The 20,220-nt window shown below is 45.9% G+C and overlaps 1 protein-coding gene and 1 long non-coding RNA gene across 2 annotated transcripts; one reads left to right on the forward strand and one right to left on the reverse strand.

The window, feature by feature from the left end:
• Positions 1-2,071: 2,071 nt before the first annotated feature.
• POU2AF3 (POU class 2 homeobox associating factor 3) lies at positions 2,072-10,750 on the reverse strand. Its single transcript, XM_087703522.1, has 4 exons — positions 10,270-10,750; positions 7,020-7,080; positions 5,199-5,416; positions 2,072-3,170 (listed from the first exon to the last, which is right to left on the reverse strand). Exons 1-4 carry the CDS (start codon positions 10,588-10,590, stop codon positions 2,820-2,822), a joined length of 951 nt encoding a protein of 316 aa, XP_087559648.1. The 5' UTR covers positions 10,591-10,750; the 3' UTR covers positions 2,072-2,819.
• On the forward strand, positions 8,284-9,606 carry LOC148049033 (uncharacterized). Its single transcript, XR_015695581.1, has 2 exons — positions 8,284-8,452; positions 9,388-9,606. It is a non-coding gene; the product is annotated as an uncharacterized LOC148049033 (long non-coding RNA).
• Positions 10,751-20,220: the final 9,470 nt, after the last annotated feature.

The raw sequence follows: 20,220 nt of genomic DNA on the forward strand, positions 1-20,220 counted from the left end.
GCGAACCAGTAGCTGAAATGTTGACTAGTTCGGAGAACCAGAAATGCCACCTCTGGCTGGCCCCAGAGTGGGGTGGGAATGGGGATTTTGCAGTATCCTTCTCCTGCCACCCCCACCAAGCCACGTCCACGGAACCGGTAGTATAAAAATTTGAATTTCACCACTGCCCTCCTCTCCCCCCACCCCCAAAGACATGTCAGAATAGATGCTGGCACAGAAACGCATGTCAGAAGTTTATCTTTTAATATAGTCTTCGAATATTTGAGGGTCTTCCATGGAGAGGAGGAGGGTGTGGGGTCCAAGCTATTTTCCAAAACACCCAGAGGCCAGACAAGGAATAATGGGTGGAAACTGAACAAGGAGAGATTCCACCTGGAAATAAGGAGGGACTTTCTGACAGTGAGAACAATCAACCCATGGAACAGAAGTTGCCTTCGGAAGTTGTGGGAGTTCATCACTGGAGGCTTTCAAGAAGAGACTGGACTGCCATTTGTCAGAAATGGTGTAGAGTCTCCTGCTTGGGCAGGAGGTTGGACTAGATGACCTACAAGGTCCCTTCCAACTCTGTTAATCCGTTCATGCAGCAGAAGGAATAAAAGTGATAAAAGTAAGGAACTATTGTTTTATATAATTCCACCTTGCACTGCCATAAAATCGCAGTGGCCCTGATCCTTCAGCACGACCATGAGGGTTTGATTTCCAGTTCTTTTTTTAAAAAAAATTATTATTATTTATTTCAAAGTGCCGTTTTAGAATTCTTTTATTTTTTTTAAAAAAACAACTATTTTTATTGAAAGTTTTCATAGCAAAAGTGAAGTTTATTCATAGCAAACTGTATAGTTACAAACAAAACTCATGAAAAAAAAGTAGAAAAACGGGTAAAATAAAATACAGACATCTTCACACACACCCCAAAAAATAATCCCTGCTGACTGCTTGACCTTCATTTAATGGAATCTTAAAACATTACACATTGATTAGTTGGGAGAAAAAAACATTAGTATACGGTTTAAAAGCTTGTTTGCTTCCTTAAGGAAACACGACAGGAAAAAAAAACAAGATAAATTTAATGTAGATGCTTATCAGTTCGCTGGAAATATATACATATGTATTTTGATCAGAGGGCAAGAATATACAGATCACTTTTATGAGAGTGATAAGGTCAGTTTATCGAGCATGTTGCTGGTCGAGGTATGCAAGCTTCCAGATTTCACAGAATTCTTCAACGGGGAAGCAATAAAATTTTCAGGGCTGGCAAATTTTAAACGTGCAAATAGACCATTGTTGAATTTTCTTTCTATGGGCAAACGTTAAGCCGTTCTTGCTTTGCACTCTGAAATCTTGTGGCAGTTATCACCTTAATTGATTTACTAATGGTTTTTTTTAAAGTGCATTCTTAGCCATTGGATGTGTGACATGTTGATGGCATGGGAAATGCTAAAATGGAATAAGATGGTACTAAGAGGCCAGGGCTGGAATAAAACAGCACGCAACATGTATGTATGTATGTGTGTGTGTGTGTGTGTGTGTGTGTGTGTGTGTGTGTGTGTGTGTGTATATATATATATATATATATATATATATATATATATATATATATATATAAGATTTTTTTTAATTTATTTACCTTTATTTATCAGCACAAATACAATATATATATATATATATATATATATATATATATATATATATATATATATATATATATATATATATATATATATATATATATATATATATATATATATATATATATATATATATATATGGTTTTTTTTATTTGTGCTGATAAATAAATAAAGGGTAAATAGGTAAAGGCTTACCAGGGGTTGTAAAAAATCTTTCATATATATATATATATATATATATATATATATATATATATATATATATATATATATATATATATACAGCTGTGTGTGTGTGTATGTGTATGTATGCATATTCCAGCATAACTTCGGAACACCTCGAGCAATTTCAATTTTTTTAACTTTTGTAATATGTGTTTTTTTCATGTTGTACGCCGCCCTGAGTCCTTGGGAGAAGGGCGGCATATAAATCCAATAAACCAAACCAACCAACCAATCAAACATGGGACACAGACGATTTACTCTCTGGAAACAAATATTGTGGGGCATAAGGCATCCCTAAAACCCCTCAGGCTGTGTGTTCTGTTAAGATACAGCCTGTTGTGCCTTAAGATGGCTTCTATTGTACTGCCGTGAAATGGCTTCTACTGTGCAGCTCAGTGGAGTTGCCATGGTAACAGCTTCACAGTACTCCACAAGGGGGCTCCCTGTGGTAAGGGGGAAAAGCCAACAATAGCAATTACGTTTGGTCTGGACATTTCCCCCCCTATAGAGAAATACCTGGTCAACGCCGTGTTATCGGCTAGTATAAAATAACAGGCAGTTTGCAAAGGCTCTTGAACAGGTTGTAGAAATCCGCGTCTCTTGGCGCAGAATTTGGATTATTTCGTCGGCAGATGGAGAGAGGTTGTTTTAGGCCCCAAATCAGGATTTCCTCTTTTTCTACTCAACCCTTTGATGAATTCTGGAAACCTCTAAAGGAGGGACAGTCTACCTTTAGCAGCTTGAAGATTTGTGGACTTCAACTCCCACGGCTGGCTGGGGAATTCTGGGAGTTGGAGTTCAGAAGTCTTCCAAAGTTGTAGAGGTTGGACACCCCTGCCTTCAAGCTTGCATCCTGCCCTTTCGGTGTTGGTTGACCTGAGAAAGGTGCCATTTGCAACACCCAAAATGGGGACCTGAGAGTCTATGAAACCCCTGCGTTCACAAGAGCGGATGGACATTGCTAAGTTAACTGTAGCACAGATCCCAACTCCTATCCTTCCAGAAGTCCTCCGCCACCGAGACCGAAGGGGCGTAGTCTTTGCAATCCAGGGTGGCGTAGGGAAAGTACTCGGGGGCTCGGAATGTCTCCAAGTGCTGGGAACCACACGGGGTGCAATAGCACGTCGGTAGGCCGGCGGTGTGTGGGACGTGGTTGTGTGACTGGCAGGTTCGTTCCTCCGAGGATGGATACATACAACTCCTGCCATCCAGAGCCGGGCAGCTGTACCCAAGCGGGGCGAAAGGAGGCATCTGGGATGGGGAATAGCTGCAATCGAAGGAGCTGGAAGGATCCGGAGCCTCCGGGGATCCAGAACCCTAAAAGAAGATAAAAACAAAGATAAAACATCCAGACTTCGAGTGTGCAAATTTTACTCTGAGCTAGTGGATAACCCGGCATTCATCCTAATCCTGCATTAGATAGGAAAAGCCCTGATTTCGGTGACAATTAAAATAGTTACAAATGTTTTTCCCTGTGTCCCCAAAAGCCAAACATTCGTCCTCAAAAATAATCAAAGCCTTGTTGAAAATATCCGGACCAAACGTAATTTCTAATGTTGGATTTTCCCCCTTAACCAGAGGGAGCCCCCTCGTGGAGTGCCGTGAAGCCGTTACCATGGCAACTCCAGTGCGCTGTACAGTAGAAGCCATTTAACGGCAGTACAGTAGAAGCCATTTTAAGGCACAACAGGCTGTATCTTAACAGAATGCACATCCCGAGGGGTATTAGGGGTGTCTTACCCCCCATAGTATTTGTTTCCAGAGAATAAGTCATCTGTGTACCAAGTTTGCTTGAAATTGCTCGAGGGGTTACACACACACACACACATTTTTATACATATAGATTCACAGGATGATCGAGGGATGTTTGCTGGGAAGTAAGCTGGGTGTAATAGGGCTTACTCTCCAGTGAGAATGTACCAAGTAGTGCCAATCAGTTATAGCAGGGGTGCCCAACCTTGGCAACTTATGGATTTCAACTCCTAGAATTCTCAAGCCCGCATGGGTCGCTGGGGAATTCTGGGAGTTGAAGTCCACTGGTCTTTGAGTTGCCAAAGTTGGGCACCCTTAGCAAGAAGTATAATTGGAGTCTCAAGATTGTACATTGTCCTCAGGTTTGCAAAGAAGAACAGGACAGGTTTGCAAAAATAAAACAGAGAAACCCTTAAAAGGGTGAATTTGCCTCTCTATTGGCCAGGGAATTGGCTGCTGATTCTCTCAACTGCATCAATTCTCCCCCGCTGTTTTACACTGTTGGAAGAAACGTCCTTCTGGGTTCAGCTCCAAGTGGGAGGAAAAGAGCCTGGAAACACGGAGGCTGCTTGGAAAGAGGGTTTAATGGTGGACAGGGCCACATGGCTGGAGCTCCTGAACAGAAAAGGGGGATCAGAGGCTTCCATGCTTGTTGGGTGAAGAAGAACAGAGGCAGAGATGCTGAAAGCCCCTGGTTTTATGCCCTCTCTGGCCTTTGATCTTGATCTTGCATTCTGATTGGTTGTCAGAGTCCCAGAGACAACTCTCTAGGCTGTGCTTTGAGTCCAAGTTTGGTTGAGCCTCGCTTCTTCCCAGGTGCCCTGTGGTGAGATGGGTCAAGGGCTCATACTATCAGGCCTTAACCCCATCACCCTGGAGCTGAAGGGGGGAGGTCTTTGTTAAGTAGAATAGGCTGGCCCAGGCCTTTTAATGGCTCATTGACAAAGGTGAGGGCTATTGTTGTAATATAGTTCCTTGTGTAGGTGTGTCCCCCCCATGGCCTAGTTCATACTAGGGCATGCAGAGCCACGCTGAACCACACAGGAGAAAACAAACTCCTAAAACGCCATAACATCCTGATAGTGCATAACATAACATCCTGAGATGTGCCCTACCATTGACGTCCAGGATTTCACCATATATAGACTGAGCAGTAGATTAGAAATTGTACTTTTACAGGCTGTTTTTACTCACATGCTGATTGCTCCTCCTGCCTTTGTCCTATCTCAATAAAAGGGGCTCTCGGACCCCCAATCTGGGTCGTTGCTCCATCCCGAGAAAGTTCGTGTCTTGTCTTTTCTCAACATTGGCCTCATGGACGAACCACGGGAACGCTACAGGCTATTAAGATTGAGCCTGCTTCCTGCCTAAAAACATGTTTCTCCATTTCTGATCCAGGGAAACATAACATTCTGCCTTTTCAATATTTCCCAGGATATTTCATTTTTTCTAAGAGAGGGGTGGGTTTTTAACTTCCTACAATACCTTTACCCACCTGCCACCCTTCCCTTGCACCTCAGCAAGTCCTTTCTCCGGGCGATATCGATTTGAGAACCTCCCCCTCCAACTCTGCAGATACAGAAACTCACGTACCAGGCAGGTGAGGGCTGGCTGGAAGTTCTCAGGTGTGCAGGGCAGGCTGTCCTGGGCCAGGGCCAAGGGTACCTCCAGAGGTGGCTCGGCTTGAAGGCAGGAATCTACCAGCTGCTCCAAATAATTGGGAATTTCCTCGCAGGAAGTCCCGTTCTGGAAGGGCCAAGGTTGCAGGCAGCTGGATAAGGAAGGTTCAGGCGCTGTATCGAGGTAAGGAACTTAAAAAAGAAAACAAAGGAGGAAAACTCAGCTCTGCTGTGAAATAGATGTTGGCGGAGACTTTAGCCTGGCAAATAATAACAAATATCCAGGAGAAAAACATTCAGCCTAGCCCAAATGTGCATTAGCAGTTAGCAGTTAGACTTATATACCGCTTCATAGGGCTTCCAGCCCTCTCTAAGCGGTTTACAGAGTCAGCATATTGCCCCCAACAACAATCCGGGTCCTCATTTTACCCACCTCGGAAGGATGGAAGGCTGAGTCAACCCTGAGCCGGTGAGATTTGAACCGCTGAACTGCAGAACCGCAGCCAGCTGAAGTAGCCTGCAGTGCTGCATTTAACCACTGCGCCACCTTGGCTCTTAAAAATACAGTCCGTCCTCCTCTTACGAACACCCCCCGAGCCTCCAATTTCTGTTACTAAGTGAGACAATGGCTAAATGGCTTTGGCCCCATTTCTTGCCACGGTCGTTATGTGAATTGTTAAGTTAGTAAGCCGGTTGTTAAGTGAATCTGCCTTCTCTATTGACCTGACTTGTGAGAAGGTCACAATAGGGGGTTGTGTGATACACACACACACACACACACACACACACACAGGACATGGCCACCGTCATAACTATGAGTCAGTTGCCAAGCATCTGAATTCTTGAACTTGCGGCTATGGGGATGTGGCAATGGTTATAAGTGTGCAAAATGGCCATAAGTCGCATTTTTTCAGTGCCCGCCACCAAGTACGTTGGGGAGAAGCTACCTGTGTGCCTGGAGAAAAGATTTTTCAGGGCGTTATTCGAACTAATTTTTTCCTTCGTATTTCTATCTTTCTCTGCTTAAGAAAACCGATACCTCCTTATGCAGAATTCCTCTAAAGAGCTCAAAATTTCCTCTCCAGATTTGCTGCTTCTTAACTCAACTGCCCAGTTTCAATTATTAGAGGTTGCTTCGTCCTTTGCTGGCTTAAGAATTGGGAGGGAAAAATGCCTGCATATCTGGCGCTAAAGCCCCATTACACCCGGGAGCATTGTGTTGGCCCTCAAAAGAACGGATACGAGGTATAAAAAGACGGTTTTCTTTTGGGGAGTATCTGGAGGAAAGAGAGAAAACAGCAGCTGCGAAGGAGGGAAAAAATAAAAGAAAGCGTGGCTGGTTTTAAACAAGCCCACCCCAAAATAAATTAGTCTAGCAAGAAGAGGAAAAGGGAATGAACGCAGCGGGTGTCTTTAAATCCACTCCAGAAAGAACACACCAAAAACTCAGCTGGAATCAATCAATCTCTCTCTCTCCCTCTCTCTCCCTCTCTCTCTCTCTCTCTTTCTCTCTCTCTCTCTCTCTCTCTCTCTCACACACACACACACACACACACACACACACAGCCTGGATGCTCATCTGCATTTAGCAAGCTGCTGCCCAACGCGGATTGGCCATTTTCACAATTAAATGCCCCGTGCCCAGCCGTAAGTCAGGATTTCAAGAAGAAAACGGATAGGAAAACAGGTCTAGAGAGCTGGGGAAAGAAAGAGGGGAGGGTGTGTTTGTGCACGCATTTGTGGGTGCTGGCTGGGGAGAGGAGATTTGGGGGGGGGTGGGCTGTTTTGGACCAACCTTTGCAGGGAGGCGAAAAATCCTCCTCAGCTTGGACGTTTCCGCTGCATTCTCCGAAAACCTGAGAATAAAAAGGAACAACGCAAAATAAATCTAGGGCTGTTTCTCTCCAATCATAATAAAACAGAGAAGGACTCGCTGCCCCCACCCGCTTCCTTCACCCCCCACCCCTTACGTGGCAGAGGTAAGTCCAGGATTTCTCTCCAAAATAGATAAATTGTTGAGAGGTATGAAGGGAAGTTGTTCCTTCCTTGGGTGTATTTAATCTGGGGTCTTCCTCCATGTGATTCCTCGGCTAGATATAATTTAGGGCTGCTTGCTCCCCCCCAGGTCTCTGCAACCTTTAAATGGAAGGGGTCTTCCACTGGCTAAAAAAATCTGCATCTTGAGAGGGCAGTTTGGGGAAAACGGGAAGGAAGGAAAAGGAAAGGAAGAAAAGAGGGAAGAAAGCAAAGGAAGGAGGGAGGAGAGGAAAAGAAAAGGAATTGAAGAAAAGGAAAGGAAGGGAAAGGAAAGGAAGAAAAGAGGGAGGAAAGGAAAGAGGGAGGAAAGGAAGGAAAGGAAAAGGAATGGAAGAAAAGGAAAGGAAGGGAAAGGAAAGGAAGAAAAGAGGGAAGGAAAGGAAAGAGGGAGGAAAGGAAGGAAAGGAAAAGGAATGGAAGAAAAGGAAAGGAAGGGAAAGGAAAGGAAGAAAAAAAGGGAGGAAAGGAAAGAGGGAGGAAAGGAAGGAAAGGAAAAGGAAAGGAAGGAAAGGAAATGAAGGAAAGGGAAATGAAAGGAAGAAAAGAGGGAGGAAAGGAAAGAGGGAGGAAAGGAAAAGGAAGAGAAGGAAAGGAAATGAAGGAAAGGGAAAAGAAAGGAAGGAAAGAGGGAGGAAAGGACGGAAAGGAAAAGGAAGGAAAGGAAATGAAGGAAAGGGAAAGGAAAGGAAGGAAAGAGGGAGGAAAGGAAAGAGAGAGGAAAGGACGGAAAGGAAAAGGAAGGAAAGGAAATGAAGGAAAGGGAAAAGAAAGGAAGAAAAGAGGGAGGAAGAAAGAAGGAGGGAGGAAAGGAAAGGAAAAGGGATGAAAAGGTAGAAAGAAGATAGAAAAGGGAAACAAAGAAAGGAGATACAAAATATGTAAGATACATCCAGGCAGATTTCTTGCTTGCTCCTTTTGTTAGTAGCTTCTTTTACGTGAGAAGCAACAACTGAAATATTCAAACTCAAAATACTTGAATCGAACACGAGGCCCTTCTGCTCAGGAAACCCAAGGGGCAATTTTCAAAAACCGGAGTAAAATGTTTCCGCACCTATATAGACATTTCTCTTGAAATGTTTGCAGCGCAGCCTCACTAGAATGTTCTGCCTTTGCTTTTCAGCTCCTGTCCTTGCCAAGGTTGAAAGCCAAGGCGTCAAAGGAGACGCGCGGAAGGAAACACCTTTCAAGATGGTGAGCAGACGAGGAAGATACTGGAGGAGACAGAATTTCCGACCTGGCCAGAGCAGAGTTTTTCAAATGTGGCCCCTTTAAGAGGTGTGGACTTCAACTCCCAGAACTCCCCAGCCAGCTATTCTGGGAATTCTGGGAGTTGAAGTCCACACATCTTAAAGTTGCCGAGACTGAGAAACATTGGGGTAAAAAGTTTCGGTCGCCACGATGTAAAAAAAAGATGTGGAGACTCTAGAAAGAGTGCAGAGAAGAGCAACAAAGGGGAGAACAATTAACCAGTGGAACAACTTGCCTCCAGAAGTTGTGAATGCTCCAACACTGGATGTTTTAAAGAAGAGATTGGACAACCCTCGGTCTGAGGTGGTGTAGGGTTTCCTGCCTAAGCAGGGGGTTGGACTAGAAGATCTCCAAGGTCCCTTCCAACTCTGTTATTCCATTCTAATACCTCTTTACTCCTCCCTGATGTGCTTTTTCGTGGGAGAGAACAGGAACCAATTTTTCCAGGGAACAAGGAACAGCGGGAAAAACTGGTTTGTTACAATGAAGGCGTTGGTCTCCAAAGGATTTTGATGCCCTGGTGACTTTTCCCTCGTTTATTCCCTCCTCCTGCTTTGCCCTGCCTTTCACACCGGTGGATTTCCCCCCCCCCCCACTACGTTTGGCAGGCAAAGTTTGCACATTGTACTCAGCTAGGAGTCCTCGGAGGTTCAGTTTACCTAATGGGCTGGGAACCCATGCAGCGCACTGAGTCACAAAGGGCCACAAGGAACCCCCTCCCCTCCAAGTGTGAATTCCATCCCCACCTTCCCAAGGCAGCCCACCCACCCACCGCCATGACCAATCCAGAGGAAAGGAGAGGAGGGGAGGGGAGGTTTAACCACACACTCTGGCTGGATTCGGAAAGAATTGAAACAACAACTTTGGTTTTCCAAAAGGACCTTTTGAAATTCTCCTCCAGATGAGAAGACAAACAAGGGAAAGAAGCATCAAGCAGAGTTCCCTGGCAGGTGAACAAACACTGCAGTTGGAGACCAAGGGCTGGATCATTTCCCCGCTTGGTGGGGAGAGTAGCAATGAGGAACCGCAGGCAGATTCGCCCTGAGATCAGCCCTGGGTGTTTAACAGATCCATGGGAAGGCTGCAGGTTGCAGAAGGAAGAAAAAAATGGATCTCTGCAATCTCTTCTTGGCCAGATCCACCCAGGAGAACCTCTCCAGCTGTTCCCCCTCTTTTAAGGGAGGGTCAGAAGGAAAATCCTTGTTCATCAAGTTGTGGGGCAATTGGAAGAAAGCCAAGGAAGAATCTGGAGATGCCATGAGGGGGGGGGGGCTGCAGTCTGCTAAGAGGGCGCTTGGTTGAAGCATTGAGGCTTCGAAAGCTGAAGAAAGCATGAAGGAAAAATGGCACCTTTTTTTGAAGAATGTATTTGATGTGTAGTAGGAGACAAGTAATCTACTGATAAAGGAGAATTTCCATAGCTCAGGGTTGAACTGTGGAGTCCTTGTTGCTCTCTGAATGTGATTGTTTTCTTGTAGATGTTTCATGACCCAACTAGGTAACATTATCAGTGCTAGAAGGGGGTGGGGTTTGCAGGGAGGAGGAGGAGGAGGAGGAGGAGGAGGAGGAGGAGGAGGAGGAGGAGGAGGAGGAAGGGGAGGATTACTGTGGGGTCCTTGATTGCTCTCTGAGCTTAGTTATTTTCTTGCAGACGTTTCACGACCCAACTAGGTAACATCATCAGTGCTCCCATAGATGATAGCGCTGAACATGCAACCAGAACCCCACAGCTGATCTACTGAGAATGGCCCATTTCATATCCAAAGGTGGAAAGACTTGAAGAGGGGAATGCTTACGGCTTCAGCCAGGGTGGCCTGCTTGGCTCTCCTCTGCTGCAAAAGTTCCTTCACTGTCATCTTCACTCGGACCCCCTGGTAGATTTTCGCCTTCCCTGAAAGGAGACCGTGGGGGAAAAAAGCTTTTTGGCGGAGACAAGACACTCGGCAGGGCCCTGGAGTTCTGGAGCGGTCAGCACTCACACATTCTCCCAAGAGCAACACGCCAAGCACACAAACAGCCGGCTGTGGCTTCTTTGAAAGCCAATTCTGGTTAAGAAGAAGTGATGACACCAGCACTGACATCTTCTGGCTTCGATCCACAGTTTAATAAACCACAGTTTATTAAATAAACCACACTTGGCAAGGTTTACCCATTGTATTAAAGTGGTGTTTTTCAAACTTGTCACCTTTTAAAATGTGTTCCTTCAACTGACTGAATTCCCCAGCCAGGGGAAATCATTCATTCCTTCCTTTCCTCCTTCTCATTTCCTTCCCTTCCTTTATTTTCCCCTTTCCTTTCTCTCCTTTCTTCCTCCCTTCCCTTCCCTTCCCAACCTTTTCCTTTCCTTTCTTCCTTCCTTCCTTCCTTCCTTCCTCCCTTCCCTTCCCCCCTCCCATTCCCTTCCCTTCCTTCATTCCTTCCTTCCTTTCCTTCCTCCTCCCATTTCCTTTCCTTTCTTTCTTTTCCCCTTTCCTTTCTCTCCTTTCTTCCTCCCTTCCCTTCCCAACCTTTTCCTTTCCTTTCTTCCTTCCTTCCTCCCTTCCCTTCCCCCCATTCCCTTCCTTCCTTCCTTCCCTTCCTCCTCCCATTTCCTTTCCTTCCTTTCTTTTCCCCTTTCCTTTCTCTCCTTTCTTCCTCCCTTCCCTTCTCAACCTTTTCCTTTCCTTTCTTCCTTCCTTCCTTCCTCCCTTCCCTTCCCCCCTCCCATTCCCTTCCCTTCCTTCATTCCTTCCTTCCTTTCCTTCCTCCTCCCATTTCCTTTCCTTTCTTTCTTTTCCCCTTTCCTTTCTCTCCTTTCTTCCTCCCTTCCCTTCCCAACCTTTTCCTTTCCTTTCTTCCTTCCTTCCTCCCTTCCCTTCCCCCCATTCCCTTCCTTCCTTCCTTCCCTTCCTCCTCCCATTTCCTTTCCTTCCTTTCTTTTCCCCTTTCCTTTCTCTCTTTTCTTCCTCCATTCCCTTCCCCCTTTCCTTTCCTTCCTTCCTTCCATTCATCCTTTCTTCATCCTTTCTTTCTATGGAACGATCTACCCGTAGAGATCCGGACCCTTCCCACTCTCCCGGCCTTCCGTAAAGCCACCAAGACTTGGCTGTTCCGGCAGGCCTGGGGCTGTTGATCAATATCCAGCCCCACTTAGACAGAATGGATGGTGCTTAATTTTAATAATTGTATCTTTTATTTTAATTTTTAAATGCTTCCTTTATCTTGCCTGTAAGCCGCCCAGAGTCCCAAGGGGGTGGGCGGCATACAAATTTTATTAAATTGAAATTGAAATTGAATCTTTTGCCTTCCTTCCTCCCTTCTCTTCCCCCCCCCTTCTGTTTCCTTTCCTTCCCTTCTCTTCCTTCCTTCTGACATTCTGTCTTTCCTGCATGAATCCACACCCTGGGGCCTCCCTTTCATTCATCCCCAAAATAACACCCTCCAAAGAATTTGGGCCAGCTGAGAAAACATACCCCCAATTCACCCAGGGCGTGTCTAAAGCGAAGGGTGGATTTGAACCTGGATCTCCAAGCACAGGGAAACGCCAGGATTCAGCAGCAGGATTTAGACTGAGACCAACTGAATTCTTTAAAAGGGAAAAGTTGCCAAGTTTTTTTTTGTTTGTTAATGATCTTTTGTAGGGAGATTAAGAGGAGCTCAGCAGGATTAGTTCCCAGTCCTGCTTTGTGTTTTTACTGAGATTCCCCAGCGCGCATTTGAAAAGAAATCCCCGAGGGGAACATTTCAAGCACATATTCCACTTGCCCTCTTTAAATCTCTGCTTTCGAATCAAGCTGGCACTTTGGACACCACTCCACAACAGGGAAATGAGAAAGGGAGTGAATTGTGTTCCCGGTTTATCAACAGCCAAATGTTCTTACTCCCCACCCATTCGCTGAATCTCTCTCTTAAAATAAAAATTCTTCGGTACTTCTTACACCAGGAAGTGCTAGGGGTTCAAACTTGGCAACTTTAAGACTTGTGGACTTCAACTCCCAGAATTCTCCAGCCAGCTTCTGAGAAGCTGGCTGGAGAATTCTGGGAGTTGAAGTCCACAAGTCTTAAAAGTTGCCAAGTTTGGGGACGCCAGTGCTAGAGTTTAATCCCACCTTTTATTCCCTAGCCTCCCCTCCCTCAAATAATTTAGGTGCCCCATCCATCACCTTATTATATATAAAGATGTGTTGTCTGTTGGGATCCTATCCTTTCCCCCAAACACAGGATGGGCTCTTTCATAGCAACAACCACGGATGGGCTCCGTGATTTTATTCTACTTTCACTGCCATGAGTGTGTGTGTGTGGGAGATTAATTCTCTTAGACTCCCCCCCCCCACTTTAGACCTGCTCGGCTGTGTTGAGTCTCTTGCACACTTGCGTCCATGCACACTCACACAACCAGACGTTTCTTGGCTGGATCCCTTAGCAAATGGGGTGGGTGGCAATTTTCTTATCCACTGTTCATCTCTAACTGAGACCCCGTTAAGAACAATTTCAAAAGCACTCATTGTAATGTACAATCACAGGCAGTTTTAACAGTTGTTGTGTTTGTGTGTGTGTGGGGGGGGATTTGCCCTTTCAGTGTGATTTATCCAGCACCCATTTGTCCTTTCAGTGTGATTTATCCAGCACCCATTCAGCCCAAATCCTTAAACGTAGCATTCTTGGCCATTTATTGGTCTTTTGAATTGGCGCTTAGATAACCCGTGGCTCTCAACCCAAGGTGGGCAATTTATGGTGGGCCTGCCTTGGTTCTGTCGCCAGGACTGGGAGGGGGTGCAGGGTGCATAAGCTTGTTGGAAAGAGAATCTCCTGGGGGGTGGGGGGGAGAGGTCGGGACCATCTGGGTTTGTTCCCCCCTCCCCAAGGTACCCTGGGTAGTGTAGTTTCGCCTCCTCTGCGCTTTCAACCCCCTCGTCCTGCGATTTGACGCCGGAGCGAAGTGGGGGTCTGACCTCCTCTGGGTGGTGTCGCAGCGCCCGGTCTCTGTGAGTGAACTGCACGCTCGTTTCTTTGGGGGGGGGAGAGAAAGGGGCGAGGGGAGGCGGCCGGCCGGCGGTTCCACATCTGGGATCGGAGGAGGAGGAAGAGGGGAAGAAGAAGGAAGGCTGGAGGGAGAGAGAAAGGCTGGCCTTTATGGGTGGGTAGGGGGGCTCTGCATTCCCTCCAGGGATGGGAATATCCGGAGGGGCCACTGCCGGAGGACTGGGTTGCAAGCGGAGCGAACCCCCCACCCCGCCCCGCATGTGCAAATGGCGTCCCGGAGGCTGCGGCGGGCGCAGGACCGACAACAGCCGCAGCAGCACCCGGATGGTGCCAAGGATGGGAGGGGCGCAAGATTTGGCTCCGCTCCTGCTGCGCTCCGAGTGGGGCAGCCGGAGGGCGCCACGGTGCCTTCCCGAGTGGGCTGGCTAAGGCGGCGGAGTCCCGGCGCCGTCGGGAAGGCTAAAGCCAGCACCAACGCCCTTTGGAGAGCGCCCCGCAGCCTTTGCGCGCGGAGAGGCTGGCGCACACCTGACCGGTCCTGGTCGGGGGTCGCGAGGGGAGGTCTCCCCTCGACCCTGGCCTCGCTTTCCCCGGGCAGGACCAGAGGGAGAGGCGCTGGAGGAGCCGCCGTCAGCGGCGCAAACTTTCAGGCTGCGCTTTCCTCCTGGAAAGGGTCTCCTTTCGCCCTCCTGCCGCCCCCCCCCCGCTGCCCATCTTCCCCTCCGCCAGTTGCACCCCCAAACACGCCTCGCACGTCCCCCACCGCCTGCCCTTTGGCACGCCTCTCCCGGCTCCCCGAAAACGGCTCCAGACACGAAGCAGACGCCGCCAAAATCGCGTCCCGGCAGTCGTAAGAACGAGCCAGCTGCGCGCAACCACTTTGCGCGTTAGAAGCGTCCGTCGCGCGGCAGCGCCGCGGCTGGCCGTCGGAAGCATCGCGCCCGGGTGGGGTGGGGGTGGGGAGCCTCGGGTTGGCGGGGAGGGGGTCTCTTTTGAGCACCCTCAAAAAGGGAGGGGCGCCTGCCTTCCTTCTCTTTTGCGCCTTTTCTTTCTAACGCCAGAATTTTGGGGCGTCGGATGGAAGCGCTCATCCCTTCTTGATTAAAATTGCAATTCAGTTGGGTTGGGGTTTTGGGGGTGTACACATTACCGCGCGCATAACAACACACACACACACTAAAAAAAAAAAAAATTGCAACCCCCGCTTTTCCCAGCCTGAAATGCCAGAAATTCAGTTCTTACGTTTTTGGAAAAAAATAATAATGCACGTTTTAACCAGGCGGATTAAGAATTAGCCACATAACTTCGCGGTGTTTTTTTTTTCTTCTTCTCTTTTTTCCCCTTCCTCTCCCCCCCCCCAAAGAGTGGTTTCAACAACCATCTTTGGAGTAGCTACATTCCAGAGCATTCACAGCTGGGAACGGCCGGCTGTGTTCCCCTGCGCAGCCCTGGTGCAGCGGCACTGGGTGTGTGTATGTGAGTGCATGTGTGTGTGTGCTTGTGGATTTTATGTATATGAGTTTACACCGGATTTGGTTTAACATGCATGCCCTTAAAATCATTCTACTTCATTGCTCTGCGAATTTGGGAATCTCTCCCTCTGATTTCCCCTTTCTCTCCCTTCTTTTTCTCTCTCTCTTTTTTGTTTTTTTTAAAAAAATCCTTTAAAGGCAAGTTATCCCAAAAGATACGGGAGAGAAGGACTCTGACCCAAACACCCCCCCCAAAAAACACACACCCAAGATTCAATTTTGACTTACCTGACATTCTTCAGGAGCAGAAAATGGAGCAATTGCCTTTCTACCCCAAACGGTGACCAAATCAAGGACACACAGCTAGAAGCTAAAGCAGAAGGAAAACATGCAAGAAAAGAGGAATTTTGGGATTAAAAAAGAATTCCAAAGCCTTGCTGCAGCTCTTGACTGGGAGACAAACAATATTAATCTTTTATACCTACGGATATAAGTTTGAATTTTTCTCCCTACAAGCCAAGTATTTAAAACCTCCAGAATCCATTGATTTGACAATCAAGGATTGCGCGATAGTTTCAATTTGAATATTCAAAGGCTTCAGAAAATGGACTCTCTTGGAGGAAAACCTAGCATTGCCCCATCTAGGACAGGGTCTGGGGCAACAAAATCCACCGGCCCTATCTTCCTGGGACCCCCCCTTGGGGGTCCTGCCCAGCTTTTTAGCTCCCCGGCCCCAAACGAGGCAGACGCCCCCAAAGAGGACCCATAAGTTCACGGGTGCTGAATTCTAGACCTTCCCTGGCACTTCTGTGGCCCCCCGACACCTGATAACGCTTCCCTGACAAAGTTTGGGGAGATCTGAGGAATTGGGGTGCATTGGGGGGCCTGCTTGATGCAATTGTGGACAAAGAAGGCCTTGAAGAGGGAAGTGGGAGTGGACAGGAAAATAACATTGCAAGCAACAACTGTGGGTGAATGTGGGACCTGCTGTGAGTTTTGGGGGGTTTGATGTGTCCCCCAGTTTCTGCCTAACTGCCCCCCTTCTTTTCTCCAATGTAGGTGTGATTTTTAAACTTTTCTTTTGCAACCTCTACTCCAATTTGCATTGCGGGAGTCTCCTGTCTTCAAAAAGTTGGCTATTTCCACCCACCCGTCCTCTTCTGGCCTTGCAATCTCAAGGTTGATTTCAACTCCAGAGGAAAAAATTTCTAAATTTTGAATCTGGATTCTTTCATGCCTTTTTCCTCCCATCCTTCCTTAGAAGGAGCCTTTCTAAGGGACAGCTGAGTCAACGAAAAGCCCAGCCTGCGTTGTTAATGATCTACCATGAATATAATTTGGCCATTGTTCCTGATTCAATTTTTGTTTTGTTGGGAAAAAAATATAAGGCTTCGACAAATATTTCCAACTGGAGATAAAGAGATGGAGATAGCTGAATTCATGATTCGGCCAGGGTTATATTCGCCCAGAGCATCTTTTGCAAGTTGAAATGCTACGTCGTCCTCCTTTTTAAAAAAAAATAAATAAAACTGTGCATAATCTGGAAAGGGTTATATGACACTGGAGAAGTGTGAGAAAGTAACCGGAAGGATTTTACCAATGGAGAGGGCAGTTTGGGGGGGGGGCTCGGCCACCCCTTAAAATTCAGAGAGTGTCAAATAGATATTTGAAACTCTTGAATGGGGAAGAGAGGTGCTAGAAGATGACCTAAGAGATTTATAAATTCCTGGGGGTGCCCACAACTGTTCCTCTCTAAAATAAGAACCTTCGAATCTAGAACAAGATAGAATGTAAAATCTAAAAGGATTTTTAAAACGAGGGCTGCCTTGTCCTATGGATTCCTGACCTGTAATAATTTGCTGTGAAAGTTTAAAGGAGGCCTTTTCCCCACTGGTGTGGGCATGTATTGTTTAAGATTATTATTTTTATTAATATTTTTAAATAATAATTACAGTCAAATGAAAATGGATATATGATGATGGTGATATGTATGCATATTTGAGTTAAAATGCTTGCGTTAACATGAGTTATGTTTGTTGACTGTGGAGGAGATGCACGAAAGTTTATTTGTGACCGACTGACACACTTTCTATAGCATGTAAAGAAAGATGTTGTACTTGTTTTAAATTAAAAATTAAATTTTTTTTAAATAATAAAGTTTAAAGGAGGCCTGCAAATTTTAACCTGGAGTTCTGGTAGTGGTATGAGAAAGATTGATTGATCGATCAATCGATCAAATTTATATATTATCGTGTTTCCCTGAAAATAAGACAGGGTCTTATTTTCTTTTGAGTCCCCAAAATAAGCACTTGGCCGAGGTGGCGCAGTGGTTAAATGCAGCACTGCAGGCTACTTCAGCTGACTGCAGTTCTGCAGTTCGGCTGTTCAAATCTCACCGGCTCAAGGTTGACTCAGCCTTCCATCCTTCCAAAGTGGGTAAAATGAGGACCCGGATTGTTGTTGGGGGCGATATGCTGACTCTGTAAACCGCTTAGAGAGGCCTGAAAGGCCTATGAAGCGGTATATAAGTCTAACTGCTATTGCTATTGCTATTGCCTTATTTTCGGGGAGGTCTTCTTATTTTTTAGGTGCAGGAAGCGGCGAGCGTGGTCACCTCATGGCTGCTGCTCTGTTGCAATATTTTTGGGGAGAGCTTATTTTAGCTCATGCGCTCAAAAGCCCGACTGGGCTTATTATCCGTGGAGGTCTTATTTTCAGGGAAACAGGGTAGCCCATCCCATCAAAGGTCACTCTGGAAGGCCAGCAAGAATAAGTAAAAACAACAAATAAAAACCAAAAATGTGCAATTGGGGGGAAAAAAACTTTATTAATAAATACCCTACCAGCAAAAATGGATGCAATTTGCATATTCTCAGAAGCCTTAACATAAATCTGTTTTCCAAGGATGTGGTGTATTTTGGTTTTCCCTTTTCCGAAAAAGCAGCATTGATTGAAAATGGGGGCATTTATTTTTTCCTTTCTAAGCAGTATGTTTGGAGGTCTCAAATATATGAAGGTATCTAACAGAAAGATCTGCTGTTTAAATTGCAAAGGTCAAACTACATGTTCTGGATTGATGAATGTCCAAATAAGAAAATATTCCTCTTTTTTTTTTTTTTTTTGCTAGCAGAGAGAGATGGAAAATTTTATTCCAAACAGAAGAGGTCGTTTTTTTTATTTGAAGAGGAAGCAGAAAATACAAAGACTGTTGGAATTAAATGCTATTTTTCACATGGGGAAAGTTGACCTCACCAGCTTAGAACTTTGGTGGTATTTTATTTTGGTTTCCAGTTTCAGAAATGAGGTGGAAACTCTTGGGAGATTATGCAAAATTTTTCTCCTCTTCCCAGATCTATTGGGCTAGGGTTTCATCACCCCAAACAATCATGCTAGCTGGGGATAATGGGAATCGTAGTCTGACTGATTTAGAGGATGCGGAGTGGGAAGAGACTGGACATTTATTGTAGCTCTTATGAGATCATTTTTGGCAAGGCCTCCAATCTTGGCAATTTGAAAACCTGTGGACTTCAACGCCCAGAATTCCCCAACCAGCATGACTCGCTGGAAAATTCTGGGAGTTGAAGTTCACAGGTCTTAAAGTAGCAAGTTTGAAGATCCCTGGTTTAGAATCTAAATCAGGGGTAGTCAACCTTTTTATACCTACCGCTCACTTTTGTATCTCTGTTAGTAGTAAAATTTTCTAACCGCCCACCGGTTCCACAGTAATGGTGATTTATAAAGTAGGGAAGTAACTTTATAAAATTTATAAAGCAGAGTTACAGCAAACCCCCCACCGCCCACCATGAAAGCTGTAACGCCCACTAGTGCAGTGTTTCCCAACCTTGGCAACTTGAAGATGTCCGGACTTCAAGTCCCAGAATTCCCCAGCCAGCATTCGCTGGCTGGGGAATTCTGGGACTTGAAGTCCGGACATCTTCAAGTTGCCAAGGTTGAGAAACACTGCACTAGTCAACCAGGTTGACTACCACTGATCTAAATAGCATCTTCTAAACTTGAGTCATTCCCAAGAGGTAAAAATGGTTGAATGTAAATTTACTTTTTCCAAAACCTAAACCAGGGAATCTTAATTCTTGGAATATCAAAAGTTGCCAAAGTTGGAAATAATCCTCTCTAAATTTCAGAAAAAAATCCAGCGTGAGTACGCATAGGACTGGATGCCATGGGTATCTTAACGGAATAACAAGAGTTGGAAGGGACCTTGAAGATCTTCTAGTCCAACCCCCTGCTCAAGCAGGAAATCTTATACCATTTCAGGCAAATGGTTGTCCAATCTCTTCTTAAAAACCTCCAGTGATGGAGAAGGAAGGAGGGAGGGAGGGAGGGAGGGAGGGAGGGAAAGAATGAAATGGTTATCCAGTCTCTTCTTTAAAAAAACCAGTGATGGAGAAGGAAGGAAGGAAGGAAGGAGGGAGGGAGGGAGGGAGGGAAGGAAGGAAGGAAGGAAGGAAATGCTTGTCCAATCTCTTCTTAAAAACCTCCAGTGATGGAGAAGGAGGGAAAGAAGAAAAGAAGGAAAGAAGGAAAGAAGGAAAGAAGGAAAGAAGGAAAGAAGGAAAGAAGGAAGGAGGGAAATGATTGTCCAATCTCTTCTTAAAAACCTCCAGTGATGGAGAAGGAGGGAAAGAAGAAAAGAAGGAAAGAAGGAAAGAAGGAAGGAGGGAAGGAAATGCTTGTCCAATCTCTTCTTAAAAACCTCCAGTGATGGAGAAGGAGGGAAAGAAGAAAAGAAGGAAAGAAGAAAAGAAGGAAAGAAGGAAGGAGGGAAATGCTTGTCCAATCTCTTCTTAAAAACCTCCAGTGATGGAGAAGGAGGGAAAGAAGAAAAGAAGAAAAGAAGGAAAGAAGGAAAGAAGGAAGGAGGGAAGGAAATGCTTGTCCAATCTCTTCTTAAAAACCTCCAGTGATGGAGAAGGAGGGAAAGAAGGAAAGAAGAAAAGAAGGAAAGAAGGAAGGAGGGAAGGAAATGGTTATCCAATGTCTTCTTAAAAACCTCCATTGTTGGAGCACCCACAATTTTTGGAGGCCAATCTTTCTCAAAGTTGTGAAGATTGGGGCACCGTGTTTTAGAAGGACGCCACTCAGTGCAAGACTGGGGTCTCTACAACCAAAAGCCGAAAGGAAGAATCCGCTGCCTGCTAATGCCTGGGCTTCCAGCCTGTGTGGCTTGTGTGTTTGCGTGTCCTGCAGGCGGTTGCTGGCAGCAGAAAACCGGGGCAGTGCTCAAACAGCAGATTGCAGGCAGAGGAGGACTCTTAT

Source organism: Thamnophis sirtalis, unplaced genomic scaffold (assembly GCF_051295495.1).
Source record: "Thamnophis sirtalis isolate CommonGarterSnake01/CBP01778 unplaced genomic scaffold, rThaSir2_p1.2 scaffold_2, whole genome shotgun sequence".
Lineage (NCBI taxonomy): Eukaryota > Metazoa > Chordata > Lepidosauria > Squamata > Natricidae > Thamnophis > Thamnophis sirtalis.

What these genes read in the sequence shown, in the direction of transcription:
- POU2AF3 (XM_087703522.1), bottom strand. Translation starts at nt 10,590, where the DNA reads ATGTCAGTGCTGGTGTCATCACTTCTTCTTAACCAGAATTGGCTTTCA. An exon ending in TCAAGTCTTTCCACCTTTGG is followed by an intron (nt 7,081 to 10,269) that starts ATATGAAATGGG and finishes TTTTATTCTCAG; the next exon opens with GTTTTCGGAGAATGCAGCGG. An exon ending in AGCCAGCCCTCACCTGCCTG is followed by an intron (nt 3,171 to 5,198) that starts GTACGTGAGTTT and finishes ATCTTCTTTTAG; the next exon opens with GGTTCTGGATCCCCGGAGGC.